We start from the raw sequence: 17809 nt of genomic DNA, 5'->3' as shown, positions 1-17809 counted from the left end.
TCTTGTGCGTGCGGTTTTGTGCAATTGTGATGCAGTTGAGCAGTCTGATGGCTTGGGGATAGAAGCTCCTCCTGAGTCTTTCCGTGTTGGCCATGAGACTCCGGTAGCGCTTGCCTGACTGCAGCAGTGAGAAGAGGAAGTTGCTTGGGTGGCTAGAGTCCCTCACTATCCTCTCGGCCTTGGATCTACACCGCCTGGTGTAGATGTTGCAAATGGTTAGGAGCACAACTCCGATGGTGCGCTCGGCTGATCTGGCCACTCTCTGCAGTCTGTTGCGGTCGTGTGCTGTGCTATTTCCAAACCAGTAGGTGATGTTTCCAGTCATGACACTCTCTGTTGTGCATGAGTAGAACTTTATGAGGATCTTGTGGTTTAGCTTAAACTTCCTTAGTCTCCTGAGGAAGTAGAGACTCTGTCGTGCCTTTTTCACCACGTTGTCTATGTGTGTGGTCCAGGACAGGTCTTCTGATATTGTCACTCCGAGGTATTTGAAGTTGGTCACTCTCTCGACCGGCGTCCCGTCTATGCTGAGGGGACTGTAGTTCCTTGCCTCCCGTCTCCTAAAATCCACTATGATCTCCTTGGTCTTGCTGACGTTCAGGGCGAGGTGGTTCTCCTGACACCACTGTGCCAGGTTCTCCACTTCACTCAGGTAGGCCGTCTCATCGTTTCCGGAGATCTGGCCCACCACAGCTGTGTTGTAAGCAAATTTCACAATAGAGTTGGGGGTGTTAGCCACACAGTCAAGTGTGTAGAGTGAATAGAGGAGGGGGCTCAGAACACAGCCCTGGAGGGCACCGGTATTGAGGGTGATGGGTGATGAGGTGCAGTTCCCTGCTCTCACCACTTGTGGTCTGCCTGTCAGGAAATCCAGGGCCCACTGACAGAGGGTTGAGTTCAAGCCCATGTCATTGAGCTTGATGACGAGTTTGGAGGGGACTATGGTGTTGAATGCTGAACTGTAGTCTATGAACAGCATTCTCACATAGTTCCCCTGCCTTTTGTCCAGGTGTGTCGTGGCGGTATGCAATACGTGTGCGATTGCATCGTCGGTTGACCTGTTTGGGCGGTATGCAAATTGCAGGGGGTCTATAGTGGGTGGGGAGGGAGGAGTATATGTGGTCCTTGATTAGCTTCTCAAAGCACTTCATGGCTATGAGTGTGAGGGCTACGGGGAGGTAGTCGTTGAGGCAGGCAGGGGCAGATTTCTTTGGAGCAGGGACAATGGTGGATTTTTTCAGACAGGTGGGGATGACGGACTGTTCAAGGGACAGATTGAATATGTCTGTGAATAGTTGGTCAGCAGAGACTTTTAGGACGCAACCGGGGATGCCGTCTGGCCCTGTGGCTTTCCTGGTATTCACCCTCTTAAAGGTTCTCTTCACGTCGTGTTCTGTTATCCTGAATGCTGAGTCTCCATTGCCAGTGGCCATACCCTCTTTTGCAGCGGCATGAAGGCTGCTGTTTGAACTTGCAGCCTCAAACCGTGCATAAAAGGTATTTAGCTCATTTGCCAGGGAGACATCAGCATTCACCGTGGGGGGGCTGCCTTTGTAGTCTGTCATCGTTCTGAGTCCTTGCCATACAGCTCTGGAGTCAGCCTGCTGAAATTTTAACTCCACTTTGTCCCTGTATCGTCCCTTTGCTTGCTTCACTACGCGCCTGACGTCATAGCACGCTGCCTTGTACGCGTGCATCTCGCCAGTCGCGCGCCCTCTGCTGTAGGCTGAGGTGCACGTTTTCAAAGCCTCTCGGACCAATCTATCAACCCAGGGTTTCTGATTTGGAAAAACCCGTACTGTAGTGGTGGGGACTATTTCCTCGACCAGTTTACCAACAAAGTCCAGCACAGTGTCTGTATATTCGTCAATGTTGTCTGTGCCCTCGCGGAACACGCTCCAGTCTGTACAATCGAGCAATTCCTGGAGCGCGCTGTCTGAGTTCACAGACCACGCTTGACCACGGGGCTGCGCTTCAAACTTTGTTTATACACTGGTACGAGCAAGATGGCGGAGTGATCTGATTTACCGAAGACTGATAAAGACTGTGAATTAAAGCCGCATTTGAACTGAGAGTAGCAGTGGTCCAGTATATTATCGCTTTGGGTAGGACAGGTCACGTGTTGGTAAAAGTTGGTAATACCGTTTTAAGTTTTGCCTTATTAAAGTCCCCAGCAACCACAATAGCAGCATCAACATGAGCTGTCTGAAGTTTATTTACCTGGTCGTAGAGCTCTGAAAGTGCGGTCTCAACGTTGGCCTGGGGTGGAATGTATACTCCGATGAGTATGACTGATGTTAGCTCCCTTGGTAGGTAGAACGGACGGCATTTGATGATGAGAAACTCCAAGTCCGGTGAGCAGTGTTACCCTATCTTCTCCACTCTGCTCGGTCCACACCAGTGTTTATTCACCATAAAACACACGCCTCCGCCTCTCGATTTCCGCGACGACTTGTTCCTGTCGCTCCGGTACACGGAGAAGGGCTCAAGGCTGATGGCGTGGTCTGGAACCTCCGGTGTGAGCCAGGTCTCAGTGAAACACAGGACGTTACAGTCTCTGATGTCCCATGTACCATGAATTGATTTACGTGGACCCCGACTTAAACAAGTTAAAAAACTTATTCGGGTGTTACCATTTAGTGGTCAATTGTACGGAATATGTACTGCACTGTGCAATCTACTAATAAAAGTTTCAATCAATCAATCCTCGCCCTGATGTCGCCCAGCTTGTTCTCAATTGACTGCACGTTGGAGAGCAGCATAGAAGGGAGAGACGTCCTGCTCGCACGTCGTCTGATGTGGTTCCTTATCCCCCCTCGGCTGCCACGGTATCGATGGTGTGTCCGCCATTCTCCTTTGTTGTTGTTACCGCCGTTGCCATGGACTCTCAATTCTGCCGGCAGTTGCTTCAAGAGGTCCGAGCTTCGTTGAAGTTGGTGAGTTGTTTTTGAAGTTATGTCCAGAAGACTCTGTCGGTCGTAAACAATTGTTGTGCCGTTGGTCGAAATAAAACAAACAAAAAAAACTACACAAATTAACCAAAATACGCAACTCTTGTGACGAGAGCGTGGAGAGGCAGCCGAACGGAGCAGCGCCATCCCCTTATTTTTGACTGTACTTAAATGTATAATGTATTTATATTATTCACATGTGAATAATGCTGTATAATAGACTGTATTTATATTATTCACATGTGAATAATGCTGTATAATAGACTGTATTTATATTATTCACATGTAAATAATACCTAAGTGTTTATTGTCTATTGTGAGCCAACTGTGGTGCTGAATTTCCCCCAGGGATCAATAAAGTACTTTCTATTCTATTCTAAATGTAATTGATGTAGTTTAATAGCCTTAGTGTTATTTTATAACAGTGTTTGGGGGGCTCTGAAGAATGGATGCACTGACAGACTCATAGTCAAAAAGGTGAAGTTTTATGTTTGTTTGTTTTCTTTTATCTTCATTTTTATCGTTTTCGTTATAAATGGCAGGTTATTGTGATGGTCTATATCACCCATCCCGACTGGCCAGGTGTGACTTGTTATGTTATGTTATGTTATGTTATTTTCATTTATTATGCGCCCCCCAACCAACTGTTACATCAGCCCGGGGCGCAGCCCGACTGGAGAAACAAAAAAACAGAAACAGAGACTGAGACACACAAAGGAATCTAAACTAAACATTTAAGACTCACAATGAAAACATAGATTAAAAGTCATCTGCGGTAAAAAGGTGAGTTTTAAGCCGTGCTCTAAAAAAGTCCAGAGTGGTGGCGGACTTAATACTCAGGGGGAGCTTATTCCACAACCTAGGTGCCATCACTGAGAAAGCACGGTCTCCCCTTGTCACTAGGTTTGACCGTGGGACCTTCAGGGTCATCTGGTTGTCTGATCTAAGGCAACGACCCAGCCTGGAGCTGGTGGGTTGGTCCAGGAGATCTTTAATATAAGCTGGGGCGAGACCATTGAGCGCTTTGAAGACGAACATGACGATCTTAAATTTCACTCTACACTTCACTGGGAGCCAGTGAAGGGAGGAGAGGATGGGAGAAATATGTTCCCTCATTTTTGCGCCTGTCACCAGCCTGGCAGCCGCATTTTGTACTAGCTGCATGCTATGGATGGTCTTGTTGGTGACCCCAGCATAAAGGGCATTGCAATAGTCCAGTCTAGAAAAAATAAGCATTAACACGACCCTCCGTAGGTCACTGGGGGAGAGGAAAGACTTGATCTTGGCTATGGTGCGTAGTTGGAAAAAACAGGATTTCACCACAGATTTCACTTGTTTGTCAAACTTGAGGTCTGGGTCGAATATGACCCCGAGGTTTTTGACATGGGGTTTTTCAAGAGTGGCCAAACTTCCCAAATTCTTTCTGATCTGACTGACCGAGGTGGAGTTGCCAAACAGAAGAATTTCACTCTTGGTGTCATTGAGCTGCAGGAAGCTTTGTGACATCCACTCCTTTATGTCCCGCAAGCAGTCTTTCAAAAGGTCCAGCCCAGAGGGATCATCTGTCTTGAGTGGAAGATAGATTTGAGTATCATCAGCGTAGCAGTGAAAGGAAATTTTATGGCGATGAATGACTTGGCTGAGGGGGAGCATGTAGATGGAGAACAGGATGGGACCCAGTATTGAGCCCTGGGGGACCCCACAGGTGAGGTTGACACAGCGGGAGGAATGGTTTGCTATGTTCACAGAGAAGGTTCTGTTGTTGAGGTATGACGTAAACCAGGACAGGGCTGTGTTGGTGATGCCGACCCCATGTTGGAGGCGGTCCAGGAGATCAGTATGGTCTATAGTATCGAACGCTGCACTGAGGTCCAGGAGAACCAGTGCAGCACATTTCCCAGAGTCAGTGATGAGGAGAAGGTCGTTTAATACCTTCAAGAGGGCGGACTCAGTGCTGTGGCCGGCCCTAAATCCGGACTGAAATTTTTCCAGGCCCACATGACTTGTGGGCCTTGAATTTTACACCTGTGGTCTAAATGCTTTAAATGACCATTACAGTAATGGTAGGAGACTGACAATATTGATTTTCAACCATTTCAATTTCTTCAGTATTTGCTGTGTAATTCTAATACAGTAACAACAAGTTGTAAGCAAAAAAAAATATTGCAAGTGCAAAATTTGAATCATAGATGTAGTGCACACACAACATATCTTTGGGTGAACATCCAGCGCCTGTTTTCTAGGCAAGAAAGTTTATTTCCACCAGAATCTCCTGTGTGTTCAGGTTAACCCTGTAGTACTGTGCACTGCTATCATCTGTTTGCAAGTTGCCTGCTTGCTTTTCCATGCAACAACAGTGTCCTTATGCATTTGGGCCATCTCATGCTTACTAAAGATGATTAAAGCTTTCATCCACTTCCACTTTCAACCATTTAGATGTATTCAGTGTTTGTTATGTAATTTTATTACAGTGCCAAAAAGTAAAAATCGAAAAGATCTTGCAAGTGCTCATTCCCCCTGTTCTTCAGACCTTGTGATGCCCCAGAGACAATACAGAATTACACCCAAAACATATAGACACCAATTGTTTCCAGAATGTATTATAGTTAAAACATCATCAACCCTACTGACACTCTGATAGAATTAAATAGGAGCTCCAAGTGATCCTGGATGAACCTGTAGTTTAGCACATATCGATGAACTTGGAGCAGTTCCAGAATCACCAGCATCTGTGTGTTCATATTGAAGACAAATCCGATCACGGACAATTACCTGCTAAATAAAAATGTGTATTAGTTTGTTCATAGTGAAACAAGAACCTCCAAAAAAGTGCCATATAATTTTGTTCGAATGAATTTGTTACGACGGGGCGGGGGGGGGGGGGGGGGGGTCGCAGCTTACTGCAGGGTTCGTTCCCCCGGGATGCAGACGGACCACTCCGGACAAGACGTGCAGGTAGGAACATGATTTATTCTTTGAAAATCAAAGAAGTACGAAAAACAGAAAACAAGCAGAAGGAACAATGTGCCGATCGCACTGGAAGCTAAGGCTACCACTTAGCATAGACTAGGAGACAAGAAATACTCACGTTACAGGTTGCGTGTAGCAAACAATGAAGCCAGGCCGTCTGACCGGCAAAGGCAGGCATATATAATGCCTGTGATTAGTGCTCGGGAAACAGGTGAGCGTCCCGAACACCAATCAGAGACAGGTGGAAATAATAAGCACCCATGGTAACTAAAAACAAACTCAAGGGTGCACAAAAACAGGAACTGAGAGAGTCCAAAACTAACAGAAAATAACAAAACATGACAGAATTTCAACAATCACATTGATCAGTAATGTGTAACCAACAATTGTTGACTGCCTATCACAGGGATGCAAACTCACAGCGAATGAAAATTATAAACAGCTACCAAAGCGGACTGATAACTAGTTTGCATACATGGTTTTAGGAATGGGATCAGTATTTTTTTTAGCTTATACAGTGTACTTTTAGGACAATGGAACTGCAGAACTTAGAGAACTCACGAGATAACATACACTGAATACAAGATCAATCCAACAAGAACAAAACTTTATGTTGATAATCAGTTAAAGGAGATCATTATACAAACATACTTACCATCCATAACATTGATGTTGTGTATCACATAACATTTGGAAGCATTCAGGCCATGAAGTACGCTGCTAGCAAGACAAACAAAACAGAACAGTGAAAAAGACTGAACTGAGCATAATTTCTGCATGAATGCTGTAATGACACTTGTGTCATGTGGGACTCAATATCCATCCATCCATTTTCTACCGCTTGTCCCTTACGGGCTCACGGGGGTGCTGGAGCCTATCTCAGTTGCACACGGGCGGAAGGCGGCAAGTCTGTTTAACATTTCTTTAACAAAACTCCTGTTTTGATGCATATCAAAAGCAAAGCTGCTAAAATTGTGAATACATCAACAACTTGATGACATCCTATTGTACAGTCAGAGGTTTGGTTATTTATGTTTTCAAGTAAATGTATATGAAGACATGACAGCTGACTTGTTGTTGGTGAATTACATGTACATTATGTGCAAAATAAATCGCTGGTCAATGTTAAACCGATAATATTGTTTTATAGCATGATTGTGTCTGTTGTAACGTAAGTCAGCATTAAGGAATGTGACTAATAAAGTCAGAGTTCATACACGAAAAACTGTCACTAGTGGCGGGCCGTGCGTTTCCCACCTAGGCCTTCAGTGATGTCCTGTGTCCAATGATTACCTCTCAAAATAACATAATTTATGTCACCACATGACCAATGCTGGAGAAATACTATACAGGAAAACATGTACGCACTACTGTGCATTGATACGCATCAACAGTGTACCAAACGGGTTATTTTCTGTCGCATTTTCTGTCAATTAACCCGCATCAGCAATTAAAACATATCTTATGTGGTACTGTTAAAATTAAAATTGAAAAAAACATATTAAAAGAGAAAAAATAATATATTTGAACACACAATTTGTAGCACCCATTCGACGCCATATAAGCAAGAGGTAGCCCACGTCGTCGGCTGATTCGAGTGGAAATGGCGGACATTTCCCCATTTCATCGCTAGAACAGCTGAGCTAGCTTCCGGGGTTGGCCGACATCGTCTCACAAGATGTAGTTTCTCTTTAAATATCCTTCTTGAAAACGGCATTGCAAATATATATCTGCCACCTAATCAACGTTTTATTCTCCTTCTCTGCTATCCCGGTCTGGCTAGGTCGCAACACTTCCTGCTTCCTGCTAAAGTGAAACTTGTGAATGGATACTCACTTTAGAATGACAAGTGAGTATCCAATCACAGTCTCGTTAACATCAGGCCACCAGATAGGCTACTGTCAACAACGTGTGATCTGAGTAGCTTTCGCAACTGTCTATCAACTTTATGTGTTCTCAGATTCATCCGCTAACGGTCCCGGTGAATATCCAATCAAAGGGCGCGTAAATGTCACGTTCAACGTGAGGCCAGCTAGAAGGCCTTACTGACAACAACTTGTGATCTGATTGGCTATCGCAATTGTCTATCAACTCTATGTCCCCGTTCAGTTACAGTGCACGGACGCCCGCATTGTTGATTCTGAATGTGTTACGGTACAGCGGGGGAAGAAGATGGCACAGAGGCAAGGACGTCGTTTAGCTCTAATTATTAATACAATAGGAAATGAGGCGTCTAACTACTCCAAATATGTGTATGGTGTGACTATGTGAAGTGATTATTTGAGGAGGGTTACCAGGAGTGTTGAAGGTGCGGGTTGAGGAAGAGGTGAAAGTCCAGGGAGGGCAAGGCAAGCTCGGAGGTCCAGGGACAGGCAGAAGGTCAGGGGCAAGAGCAAGGCGTCAAAGTCCGTTTCTAGGCAGTAGGTCGAGATCCAGGAAGGCAGCCAGGGACCCAGAGGGAATACGGGGAGACGAGACACACAGCTCGTAACCAGGGAACAGAGGAATGCTGCTTAATGGCGACAAGGGACACAAAACAAAAGAACACGGAGGGGGAGAAACACAGATAGAGAGTGCGCATAGAGCTAGACAAGTGTAGGCTTACTGTACGGAAGAGGTAGCGACGTTCTGGCCCGGAACGCAGGTTTGTGCTGGTTTAAGAAGTGCAGGGGACTCATCAGCGTGTGTTGATTGCTAAATGATTGCAGCCGCTGGCAGCAGCAGGATTTGAGCGCCCGTGGGCGTGTCCCGAGGCGCATTCCGTGGAGCACATTGAGGAATGCGCAGCGGCATACTCTTGCGCCGTGACAGAATGCCCCGGGCAGATTTCGTACAGCGTGACAAGTTTGACAACATAAGCTAGCTGAATTCTGATTGGATACAAACTCTAACTTAAAAACAATTGCACTGGAACGACGGCACACCACTGTCACTAAACACAGTAGCTAACTAAGCTAGCTGCAGGAGCTGGCAATAATTTTGATGGTTGGCATAAATACAGCACAGTAATCTTTCATTCACAAAATATAACAAATAGTACTGTTCACTCATACTTGTAGAAAAGTAATCCCCCGTGACCTGTCTTCCACGGTCCGCCAAATTGTGCAAAAATACGCAGCACAATACTCTGCCATTGTGTTCTTACTTGTTCTTTTTGCTCCTCAAAGAGGAGTAGAAGACCTGTTCAAGATGGCAGCCGAATTTCCTGCGCCACAGCACCAAATGTGGCATCTATGCATGTATGATATCCATAGACACACGAATATGAGGCCCTTTTCCACCGCAGGAACTTTTTCAGGAACTTCCCCACTTACCCAGGTAAATGAAGTTCCCCCTGTGTCCCCACCAAAAACTACCCGGGTAGATTTAGCTGTTTTGGAACCTTTCTGAGTTCCTCCTAGCAAGGTAGGACTTTTCCAAGTGACTAGGCATATTTGTGCTGAATAACACTGATCAGTGGAACTATTTTGGAGTGTTTTTACTCAGCTGTAGTCTTAAAACTCGATGCACTTTTTGTTGTTTATTATTTTTACAAACTTAATTTCGATATGCGAAGCTACAAGAAGTGGACAGACTCTTTTTTAAATGTATTTACGGAGGAGTATGAAGCTGGACTCAAAGCTACGATTTCAGCCGCTTATTACAGTGACTTCATTGGATAAATGTGGAAAAAAAGGAGGCAGCACACGAGTGGAACGAAGGTAAATTATATCAAAGATTAACTATTTACTTTATTACATGTTGTAAAAGTAGTCAGTGACACTCAATTTGTTTAGTTATTGGCGTCAACCCGAGTGAACTGAATGCTATTGCTTACAAGCTAACGCTAAAGCCGATGTGTTTGTGTTGTCAGCGTGAGATAAACCCTGACATTTATTATTTATATATTGATATTTACAGCTGAAATGGATCAAAAGGAATCGCCTGACCCGATCATGAATTCATCATTTACCGAGAGGACAACTTTCTTACTGTTGGACATTGCGGACCAAAGCCTGACTTTTTTATGAACAATTCAGTACACTTTATCTTATAAATCATAACATTTTGTATATGATTGCTTTGTATTTCAATTACTTACTTTTTAGTAAACGAATTGTGACCTAATATTGTCTGTTTATTTCCATGATATCAGTATAGAAATATAGTAAACCACTCCTCCATACGTCATCAGCCTGATTTGTATAATATATAATATATACCCCGAAGATTGGCAACACTTAAAATTGGCTCTATAGTGTGTGAATGTGAGTGTGAATGTTGTCTGTCTATCTGTCTACCCTGTCTGTCTACCCTGCGATGAGGTAGCGACTTGTCCAGGGTGTACCCCGCCTACTGCCCGAATGCAGCTGAGATAGGCTCCAGCGACCCCCTGCGACCCCAAAAGGGACAAGCGGTAGAAATGGATGGATGGATGGACCCCGAACTGTGAAGAGGTTCCAGGAACTTTTGGTGGAAAAGGGCCTATTGAAAGCTTTTTCACCTGTGTGGATGCAGTTGTTTCACTAGATTAGACTGCCCTCTAGTGATTTTTTAGCGTAAAGACATCTAGTAGCAGCAAAATGAATGAAGTGGTTTCGATTGCGATGTGTACTTACTGCTTTGGCCCTCGGTTTTCAAAATAAATACAAATGTATTATTTGTGGTCGTTAAATGCGACTTAAGTAAGGTGTAAACAAATACTTTTTTTTTAGTTTAGCTGAGTCTTTACATTTTGGCATGTGACAGACATGTTAAGTTGTATTAGAAATCCTTCTGACTTGACTTCGAGGTGAGGAATGTTTTATTGTGAAGTTCTAAAACCGGGAATCATTCTGGGTGTTCCTGATTGGAAGAAGCAAACATGTCTCCTCGTGTTTGATAGAGTTGCTGGCAAATCGACCACAATTCACCTCAAAGATTATTTTCCGCCTTGACAAGTAAGTTAACAGTGGGTTCTTTGCACTGACAAGCCTTATACGGAGATTGAGTTTCGTTCAAAACAGACAGGTTTCGTTCGTTACAAATTATTAGCACGATAACGCTATCATTAGCTAGCTAGAGTCATCACTTGCTTGTTGCACTTTAAAGTCGTTGTCAAGTTGAAGTAGTGTCAATATGTAATGGACTAATGGATGCCAGGTCCCGACAGTGTAACGGCGGATATATATTTTTTACAATTATTTCTTCCTCTGTTATAATTCGGTGTATAAACGCACTGACTGACCTAAAAAGGTTACCACCTGGATTTAACTCAGCAAATATGTTGCCCATTGGAGAATTACCATGAGGGTGATTATGTCAACTGGCAACCAGTTAAATGTATCTGATAGTGATGTGCGGATCGATACCACTGATACCAAATCTTTATCAGAATCAGCTTTATTGGCCAAGTATGTTTTAACACAATTTGTTGCTCAAAGATCAATATTAAATAAATACTGTTGCTCAGTCATTCAGGCCATGTCCAAATGGCAAAAATGCCTACTTTTCAAAGCATTTAGGCATCTTGTCCATACACAAACGCATACCCGTGTCCTTAAAACGCACCGTTTTGTAAACACTGGCCAAGGTGTGGAGCGTCAAAACTCTCACCGGCGTGTGCGTCTACACGGCTTGCCTTAAATGAAGACTTGTACTCATCTGATGACGTAACGGTTGTACGCTGTCATTTCCAAAGTTCAATATACAGCAAACAACACTGTCTTCTCTCTCTAGGTCGTCCTCAGACGAGCCTTCTATCATTGTCTCCAGTCATCCCGGTTCTCCATACATCTGGCCAGCTCGTTGGTGCTTTGTGCTCCCGCATCATTCTTGAGTACGTCCACATATGTTACAGTGGGACGTCCTCGTGACCGGTGCCCATGTGTTGGCTCCCACAAAACCAGTTTGCTGGCTGGCAGCTCCTGGTGTCTTTGGCAGTGTCCTGCTAGTCTCATTGTCCTGTCTGCTATTTTGTCGCTCGCCCTGTGTATTCCAGCATACAGATTCTCGTTTGTAACATGTGTACTCTTGCTGATGTTGAGCACTACATGTAGCATTCTGGTGTAGCACCCGTCTAGAAACTTCTGCAGGGTTGGCTTCAGGGTCCAGCATTCACTGCCATATAGGAGAACAGATTTCACTGTCGCGTAGAGTTAGATGAGTTTGATTTGTCAGGGGAGATTGTAATTCCACACACTGGCCATTCCGTTCAGGGCCTTCCATGCAAGTGCCTTCCTCACTTTTAGATCCTGCTCTGTTGAGTTGACCCATAAGCCCAGGTACTTGAAGTCATTGACTTCCTTCAAAGCAGTGCCTCCTGTTGTTGTGAGTGGTGGGTGTTCCGCTTGGATGTTATAGGTGATCACCTCAGTTTTCTTGGCATTCAGCCTAAGGCCAACCTTGGCGCACTCTGACTCAACTCTGCTCAAGAGCTCCTGTGCTTGCTCCATGTGGTTGGAGAGCAGGTTGATGTCGTCCGCGTAGTTAAGGTCTGTCAAGACTACTGGCTTTAAACACACTAAGAGGACTTAGGCCATGTCCACACGAACACAAGAGTTTCAAAAACACATATTGGGGGTTAAAACAATATCCATCTACACAAGTGTAGTTTTAAAACTGTCAATGTTTACACACAAACTTGCTGTCTTGCACATGTTGTCCAATCAGAAGCCTGAAAAAAGAAGCAATATCGGACTTGGTGGCATTAGGTCGTGAGTTCAAACCCCGGCCGAGTCATACCAAAGACTATAAAAATGGGACCCATTACCTCCCTGCTTGGCACTCTGCATCAAGGGTTGGAATTGGGGGTTAAATCACCAAAATGATTCCCAGACACAGCCACTGCTGCTGCTCACTACTCCCCTCAACTCCCAGGGGGTGAACAAGCGGATGTGTCAAATGCAGAGCTTAATTTCACCACACCTAGTGTGTGTGTGTGACAATCATTGCTACTTTAACTTTTTAACTTTATTAGACCTCCTATTATGTTTATTTTGATCGACTTTAGATGTACAATGACATGTACATTATCTTTAAAACCAGCCTGCACATACACAGAGCCCTGGGAACGTTATTAAAGAGCGAATGCTGCTGAAACCCAACACTCATAGAATTATAACATGTTCAGCAACATGGTGATGTATTACATGTGCTGTGAAGTGTACATTATTTCTAAAATCAGCACGCACTAACGAGCCAAGGAAACCATTTTGCATGTTTAAGGGAATTATAAAGCATTTAATCATCGATATGGTACATGTGTAATGAAGTGTATATTGTCTTTAACATCAGTACACACTACAAGGAGGACCCTACATTATGTTTTTTTTAGTTGCTTTGTTGCTTTTTATGTGCGTGCACGGTTGCGCCTGGCGCCATTTACAAAAACTTAAACAAGACACGTAAGTTAACTTTATGATTTGTTGTTAAATAAGGACTCAAACATAAGATAATGTTGCACTTTTCAAAAAGTCTTTGTCCATGGTGACAAAGTAAGTTTCTTACAAGTATCATCCCTGCAGAATGAGGAATAGCTAAACATGCTTCACTACACACCGTAGCTCACCAGCATCACAATGTAAACAAACGCCATGGGTGGATCTACACCTGACATCCACTGTAATGATACCAAGTACAGGAGTGTATCTAGTCGATACTACTATGATTACATTGATATGTTTTATCGTCACACAATCTTTTTTCCTTTTTTTATAATTCATATTATATTTATAAACTCAGGAATTTTGTCCCTGGACACATGAGGACTTTGAATATGAGTATCGGATCGATACTTACATTTGTGATATCATCCAAAAGTAATGTAAAGTATGAAACAACAGAAGAATAAGTGATTATTACATTTTAACAGAAGTGTAAATATAACATGTTGAAATGGAAAAAACAGATAACAGTAAATGAACAAGTGGATTAATGACCAATTTTTACAGCTTGTCCCTCATAATTTTGACAAAATAGAATGATAAATGACACAATATGTTACTGCATACATCAGCAGACAAAATAGGAGCCTTTGTTTGCTTACTACTAAAAGACAAGTTGTCTAGTCTGTTCAATATTTTATTTAAGGACAAAATTGTTCTTCGATTGCAATAAGAAACATACATTTAATGTACCGTAATATTTTTTGTTAAAATAAAGCCAATAATGCCATTTTTTTGTGGTCTTTGTCATTTAGAAAAGTACTGAAAAGTATCGAAATACATTTTGGTACGGGTACTAAAATATTGGTATCGGGACAACTCTAGTAGGTACTGATGTTAAAGACAATGTGCACTTCATTGCACATATAATATATCACTATTTTGATGATTTAATGCGTTAGAATCTCACAAGAATTTCAAGAGTTGTCCTTGGCTCCTTCTTAGTGTGTACTGATGTTAAAGACAATGTACAATTCATTGCACATGCAATATATCACAATATTGATGATTAAACCTGTTATAATTCCACACAGCAGCACACACACACGTGTGCTTTAGGCACTGAAAAAAGATTCATAATGTAAAGATAGTGTACATGTCTACCATATCAAAATAAAAAATAACAGAAGCGTGATGCCAGCAAGTCAGCTGTGGCGGCTTTTCCAGACTTCTGATTGGACAAAATGTGCATGACGGCTGGTGTATACGTTTGCGTGTGGACAGAGACTGCTTAGAAACTACACCTGTGTGGATGGAGATCGTTTTAACCTGTTTTTGTAACCGTTTGTGTTGACATGGCCTCAGTCTGTCATTTGTTTTCAAGGAAATTACTGGCAATTAAAAAGAGTCACTCAGTACTAAAAAACAGCGAGTGTATGTATCCTTTTATTGTAGACTTATTTTGAGACACTACATACACAGTTGAATATAAATGAGCGCATTCAGTGAAGAATAACGGCATCATTTGTTTTGCCCTGTGACTTTACATCGTTTGAAGATGATTTCCCAATACACTGCTTTTTACATTTTTACAGGCACATTTGGTATTTGCAGAGAAGCATCGGATTGGTATCGCCTATACTAGTCTGACTTTTACTCGGCATCAGATCGGAAAAAAAACAGTGGTATCGCACATTACTACTGACTGATACAAGGTGAGTAGTATGGTGGCCGACAGGGGCAAAAGTCTGGCAATGTTCAAACACAGAAATGATCATAAAACATAAGGGAATGCTGCAATGAAATAAATGATGCAAAAGAAAAATGATGCAAATGCCGAAAAGACATTGACACAATTTAATCTTCAACCGCTTCTTGAGAGAAATGTAACAAGTTAATGCAACGAAAAAAAAGTCAGCCAGACGGCGTAGAAATAAGCCACTTTGTAATGCCTCAACTTGACCAAGTTAATGACTGAAAACACTAGTTGAAATAAATGTAATTAATGCTTTGAATTCTCCATCCAAAAAACCAACATCCATCCATCCATCCATCCATCCATCCATTTTCTACCGCTTGTCCCGTTTGGGGTCGCGGGGGATGCTGGAGCCTATCTCGGCTGCATTCGGGCTGAAGGCGGTTTACACCCTGGACTAGTCGCCACCTCATGATAGACAGACAACATTCACACTCACATTCACACACTAGGGCCAATTTAGTGTTGCCAGTCAACCTATCCCCAGGTGCATGTCTTTGGAGGTGGGAGGAAGCCGGAGTACCCGGAGGGAACCCACGCAGTCACGGGGAGAACATGCAAACCCCACACAGAAAGATCCTGAGCCCAGGATCGAACCCAGGACCTCCGTATTTGAGGCAAACACACTAGCCCTCTGCCACCGTGCTGCCAAAAAAGAACTTACCTTTTAAAAAGAAAAATTAACTTTTAGATTAATGTGCAGCATTTAGAGCGATCGCGGTATAGTTGGTTTCATATTGTTCGTTGGATAATAACCTCTGTAGTTTCAGCGGCAGTTCACCCCCACAGGAGTTGCGGGGAGCTTGCACGTTCTAGGTTTTGGATAATTTCTGTGTTTGGATCGTTTGCCCTTATTGACTAGAAAACATCTTAAATCATTAAAACTACTTAAAGAACTGACAAATGTGGTCAGTGGGGGAATTCTGTTCAATGAAACAAATCTTCTTATATGTACAAGATCTTGGTGAAAATGTATGCAGTTCTGGACAATAGTGTGCATTTTGTTACAGGACACTCACAGACATGTCCTCCCTGGAAGACTGTCCTCCCGAGCAGGCCCTCCCTGGGAGTGAGCCTTCGAATGAATCCACTGTCACCGTCACCATTGGCGCTACTGTGCCCACAGGCTTCGAACACACTGCTGCAGAGGAGATCTACGAGAAGATTGGGGTAGAAGCCCGCATTAGCAAAGGCCGCGGTCGTATTTACTTTCCTGTGGCTACTGACAACCTTTCTCAGGTAAGCTCTGAATTACAGATTGAAAATGTGGACCGGCTGTTGCTGAGGCTTCTGACTATAAATCCAATTGTGCCCGAAGGTTCATCTCCTGAGGTCTGTAGACAACTTGTTTGTGGTGGTAGAGGAATTTGACAATTACCAATTCAAAGAATCAAAGGTACAGTATGTCATCTTTGTAATGACTGTCCACAGCATTACAATTATCTGCCAACTCTTCCGGATTCTGTGGAAGACTTCCGGAAATTGCACCTATCTAAAGACTTCCTGACTCTATTAAAAAAAACTCCTGGATTTTGAAGTTTTTGTGAGAATATACAAAATTATGCTTAATTTGTAAATCAAATTGTGAAAATAACAACTACATATTGTGTAAATGTGTTATAATAAGCTCGCGATCGAAGAACTGTACGAAGTACAACTAGCTAGCTTGTAGTATCGATCGCTCGTAACGTAGCAAACGCATCGGTTCTGACCATAATTATGGGCACTGACGGGATAAAGACCCTGCCAAAGCTAGAGGTGAGACAAAGCAGATCCAGAGCCTATTCAAGTACGTCTTGTAGAAATATCTAACTAGTTTAGTCCTTAGAACACACTAGTCATACGGGATATGCATGATTAGTGTTTTTATTTAAAGTCTGTTCCTAAAAATAGAGTCCTTCTGTCACATAAAAGATCTTTGACTAGCATAAAATATGACTTTTTGACTATCCATTTGCTGAGATAAAAACATGGAAGTGTTACATCACATGTACAAAATAAACACTTAAGGTACATCTCCTGCACCCTGATCCTTAACTATTTGCAAATATGGAACCTGCAACAGTTTTGTTAAATATTGCTTTAAAACTAGTTACATATCCTGATCTTATTTTTGTATCTTGTCATGTTTTTAAAAATGTATACTGATTTGTCTAGTGTTTTTATAACAACATGCATGTTTGTAATTATAAAGTAAGTATAAGATTGTGTATTATTTAATGATGCATTAGGAGTGCATATTATTAAAAAAATTAATATTCTGTCTTTATTCTGATCATTGATCCTAAAGCTAAATTCTAAGCATTTTAATGCAGTTGCAGAAAATGTACCTGAAACAGTGCTGACAGTCACTTTGTGGTTGTAGGAGAGATCTACTGGATTGCGAACACCGCATTTTGGCAGCTGTGCGAGTGCATATTATTAATAAAAAAGTTAAGATTATGTTAGAAATCTGATTAGTAGAGGTGGCAATTATTTTGTTCAATTGCTTGAATGAAAAAAAAAATCTAACTATAAAGAGCATTTGAAAATTGGGGGAGAGGGCGGGTGTGTAAGGAGATTTACTGGCTTGCAAACACTAAAATAAGATCTATTTATATTATGTATTTAATTTTTTTTGACTTAGGAGGATACTTTAATGGAGTTGCAACAGCTTGCTTCTGAACTCCCATGGACCATCCCCTTGGAGGTGTGGAAACTGAACAGCACTTTCAAAAAGAGGAAAGGCCACCGTAAAGCTGCGACCGGCACCAAAGTCAAACCAAGCAACGACAATGGCCATATAACCG

General features: G+C 42.7%; 1 protein-coding gene across 3 annotated transcripts in view; it reads left to right on the top strand.

Moving 5' to 3' along the window:
- The first annotated feature begins 10696 nt into the window (after window positions 1–10696).
- The window catches only part of LOC133654075 (tRNA (guanine(6)-N2)-methyltransferase THUMP3-like), a 28107-nt gene continuing 20994 nt past the window's right edge, over window positions 10697–17809 (top strand). For 2 of the 3 annotated variants that reach the window (XM_062054088.1, XM_062054073.1), the window contains exons 1-5: window positions 10697–10840; window positions 14860–14979; window positions 16031–16259; window positions 16339–16416; window positions 17647–17809. The exon at window positions 17647–17809 is cut by the window's right edge and continues 278 nt beyond it. In XM_062054088.1, the coding sequence (XP_061910072.1) occupies window positions 16044–16259; window positions 16339–16416; window positions 17647–17809 (457 nt within the window). In that variant the 5' untranslated portion in view covers window positions 10697–10840; window positions 14860–14979; window positions 16031–16043. Of the gene's footprint in view, window positions 10841–11618; window positions 11719–14859; window positions 14980–16030; window positions 16260–16338; window positions 16417–17646 lie in introns of all 3 variants that reach the window. The other variant, XM_062054079.1, reaches the window with a different exon arrangement.

Source organism: Entelurus aequoreus, linkage group LG01, assembly GCF_033978785.1.
Source record: "Entelurus aequoreus isolate RoL-2023_Sb linkage group LG01, RoL_Eaeq_v1.1, whole genome shotgun sequence".
NCBI classification, from domain to species: Eukaryota; Metazoa; Chordata; class Actinopteri; order Syngnathiformes; family Syngnathidae; genus Entelurus; species Entelurus aequoreus.
This window is presented reverse-complemented; position numbering and strand designations above follow the sequence as displayed.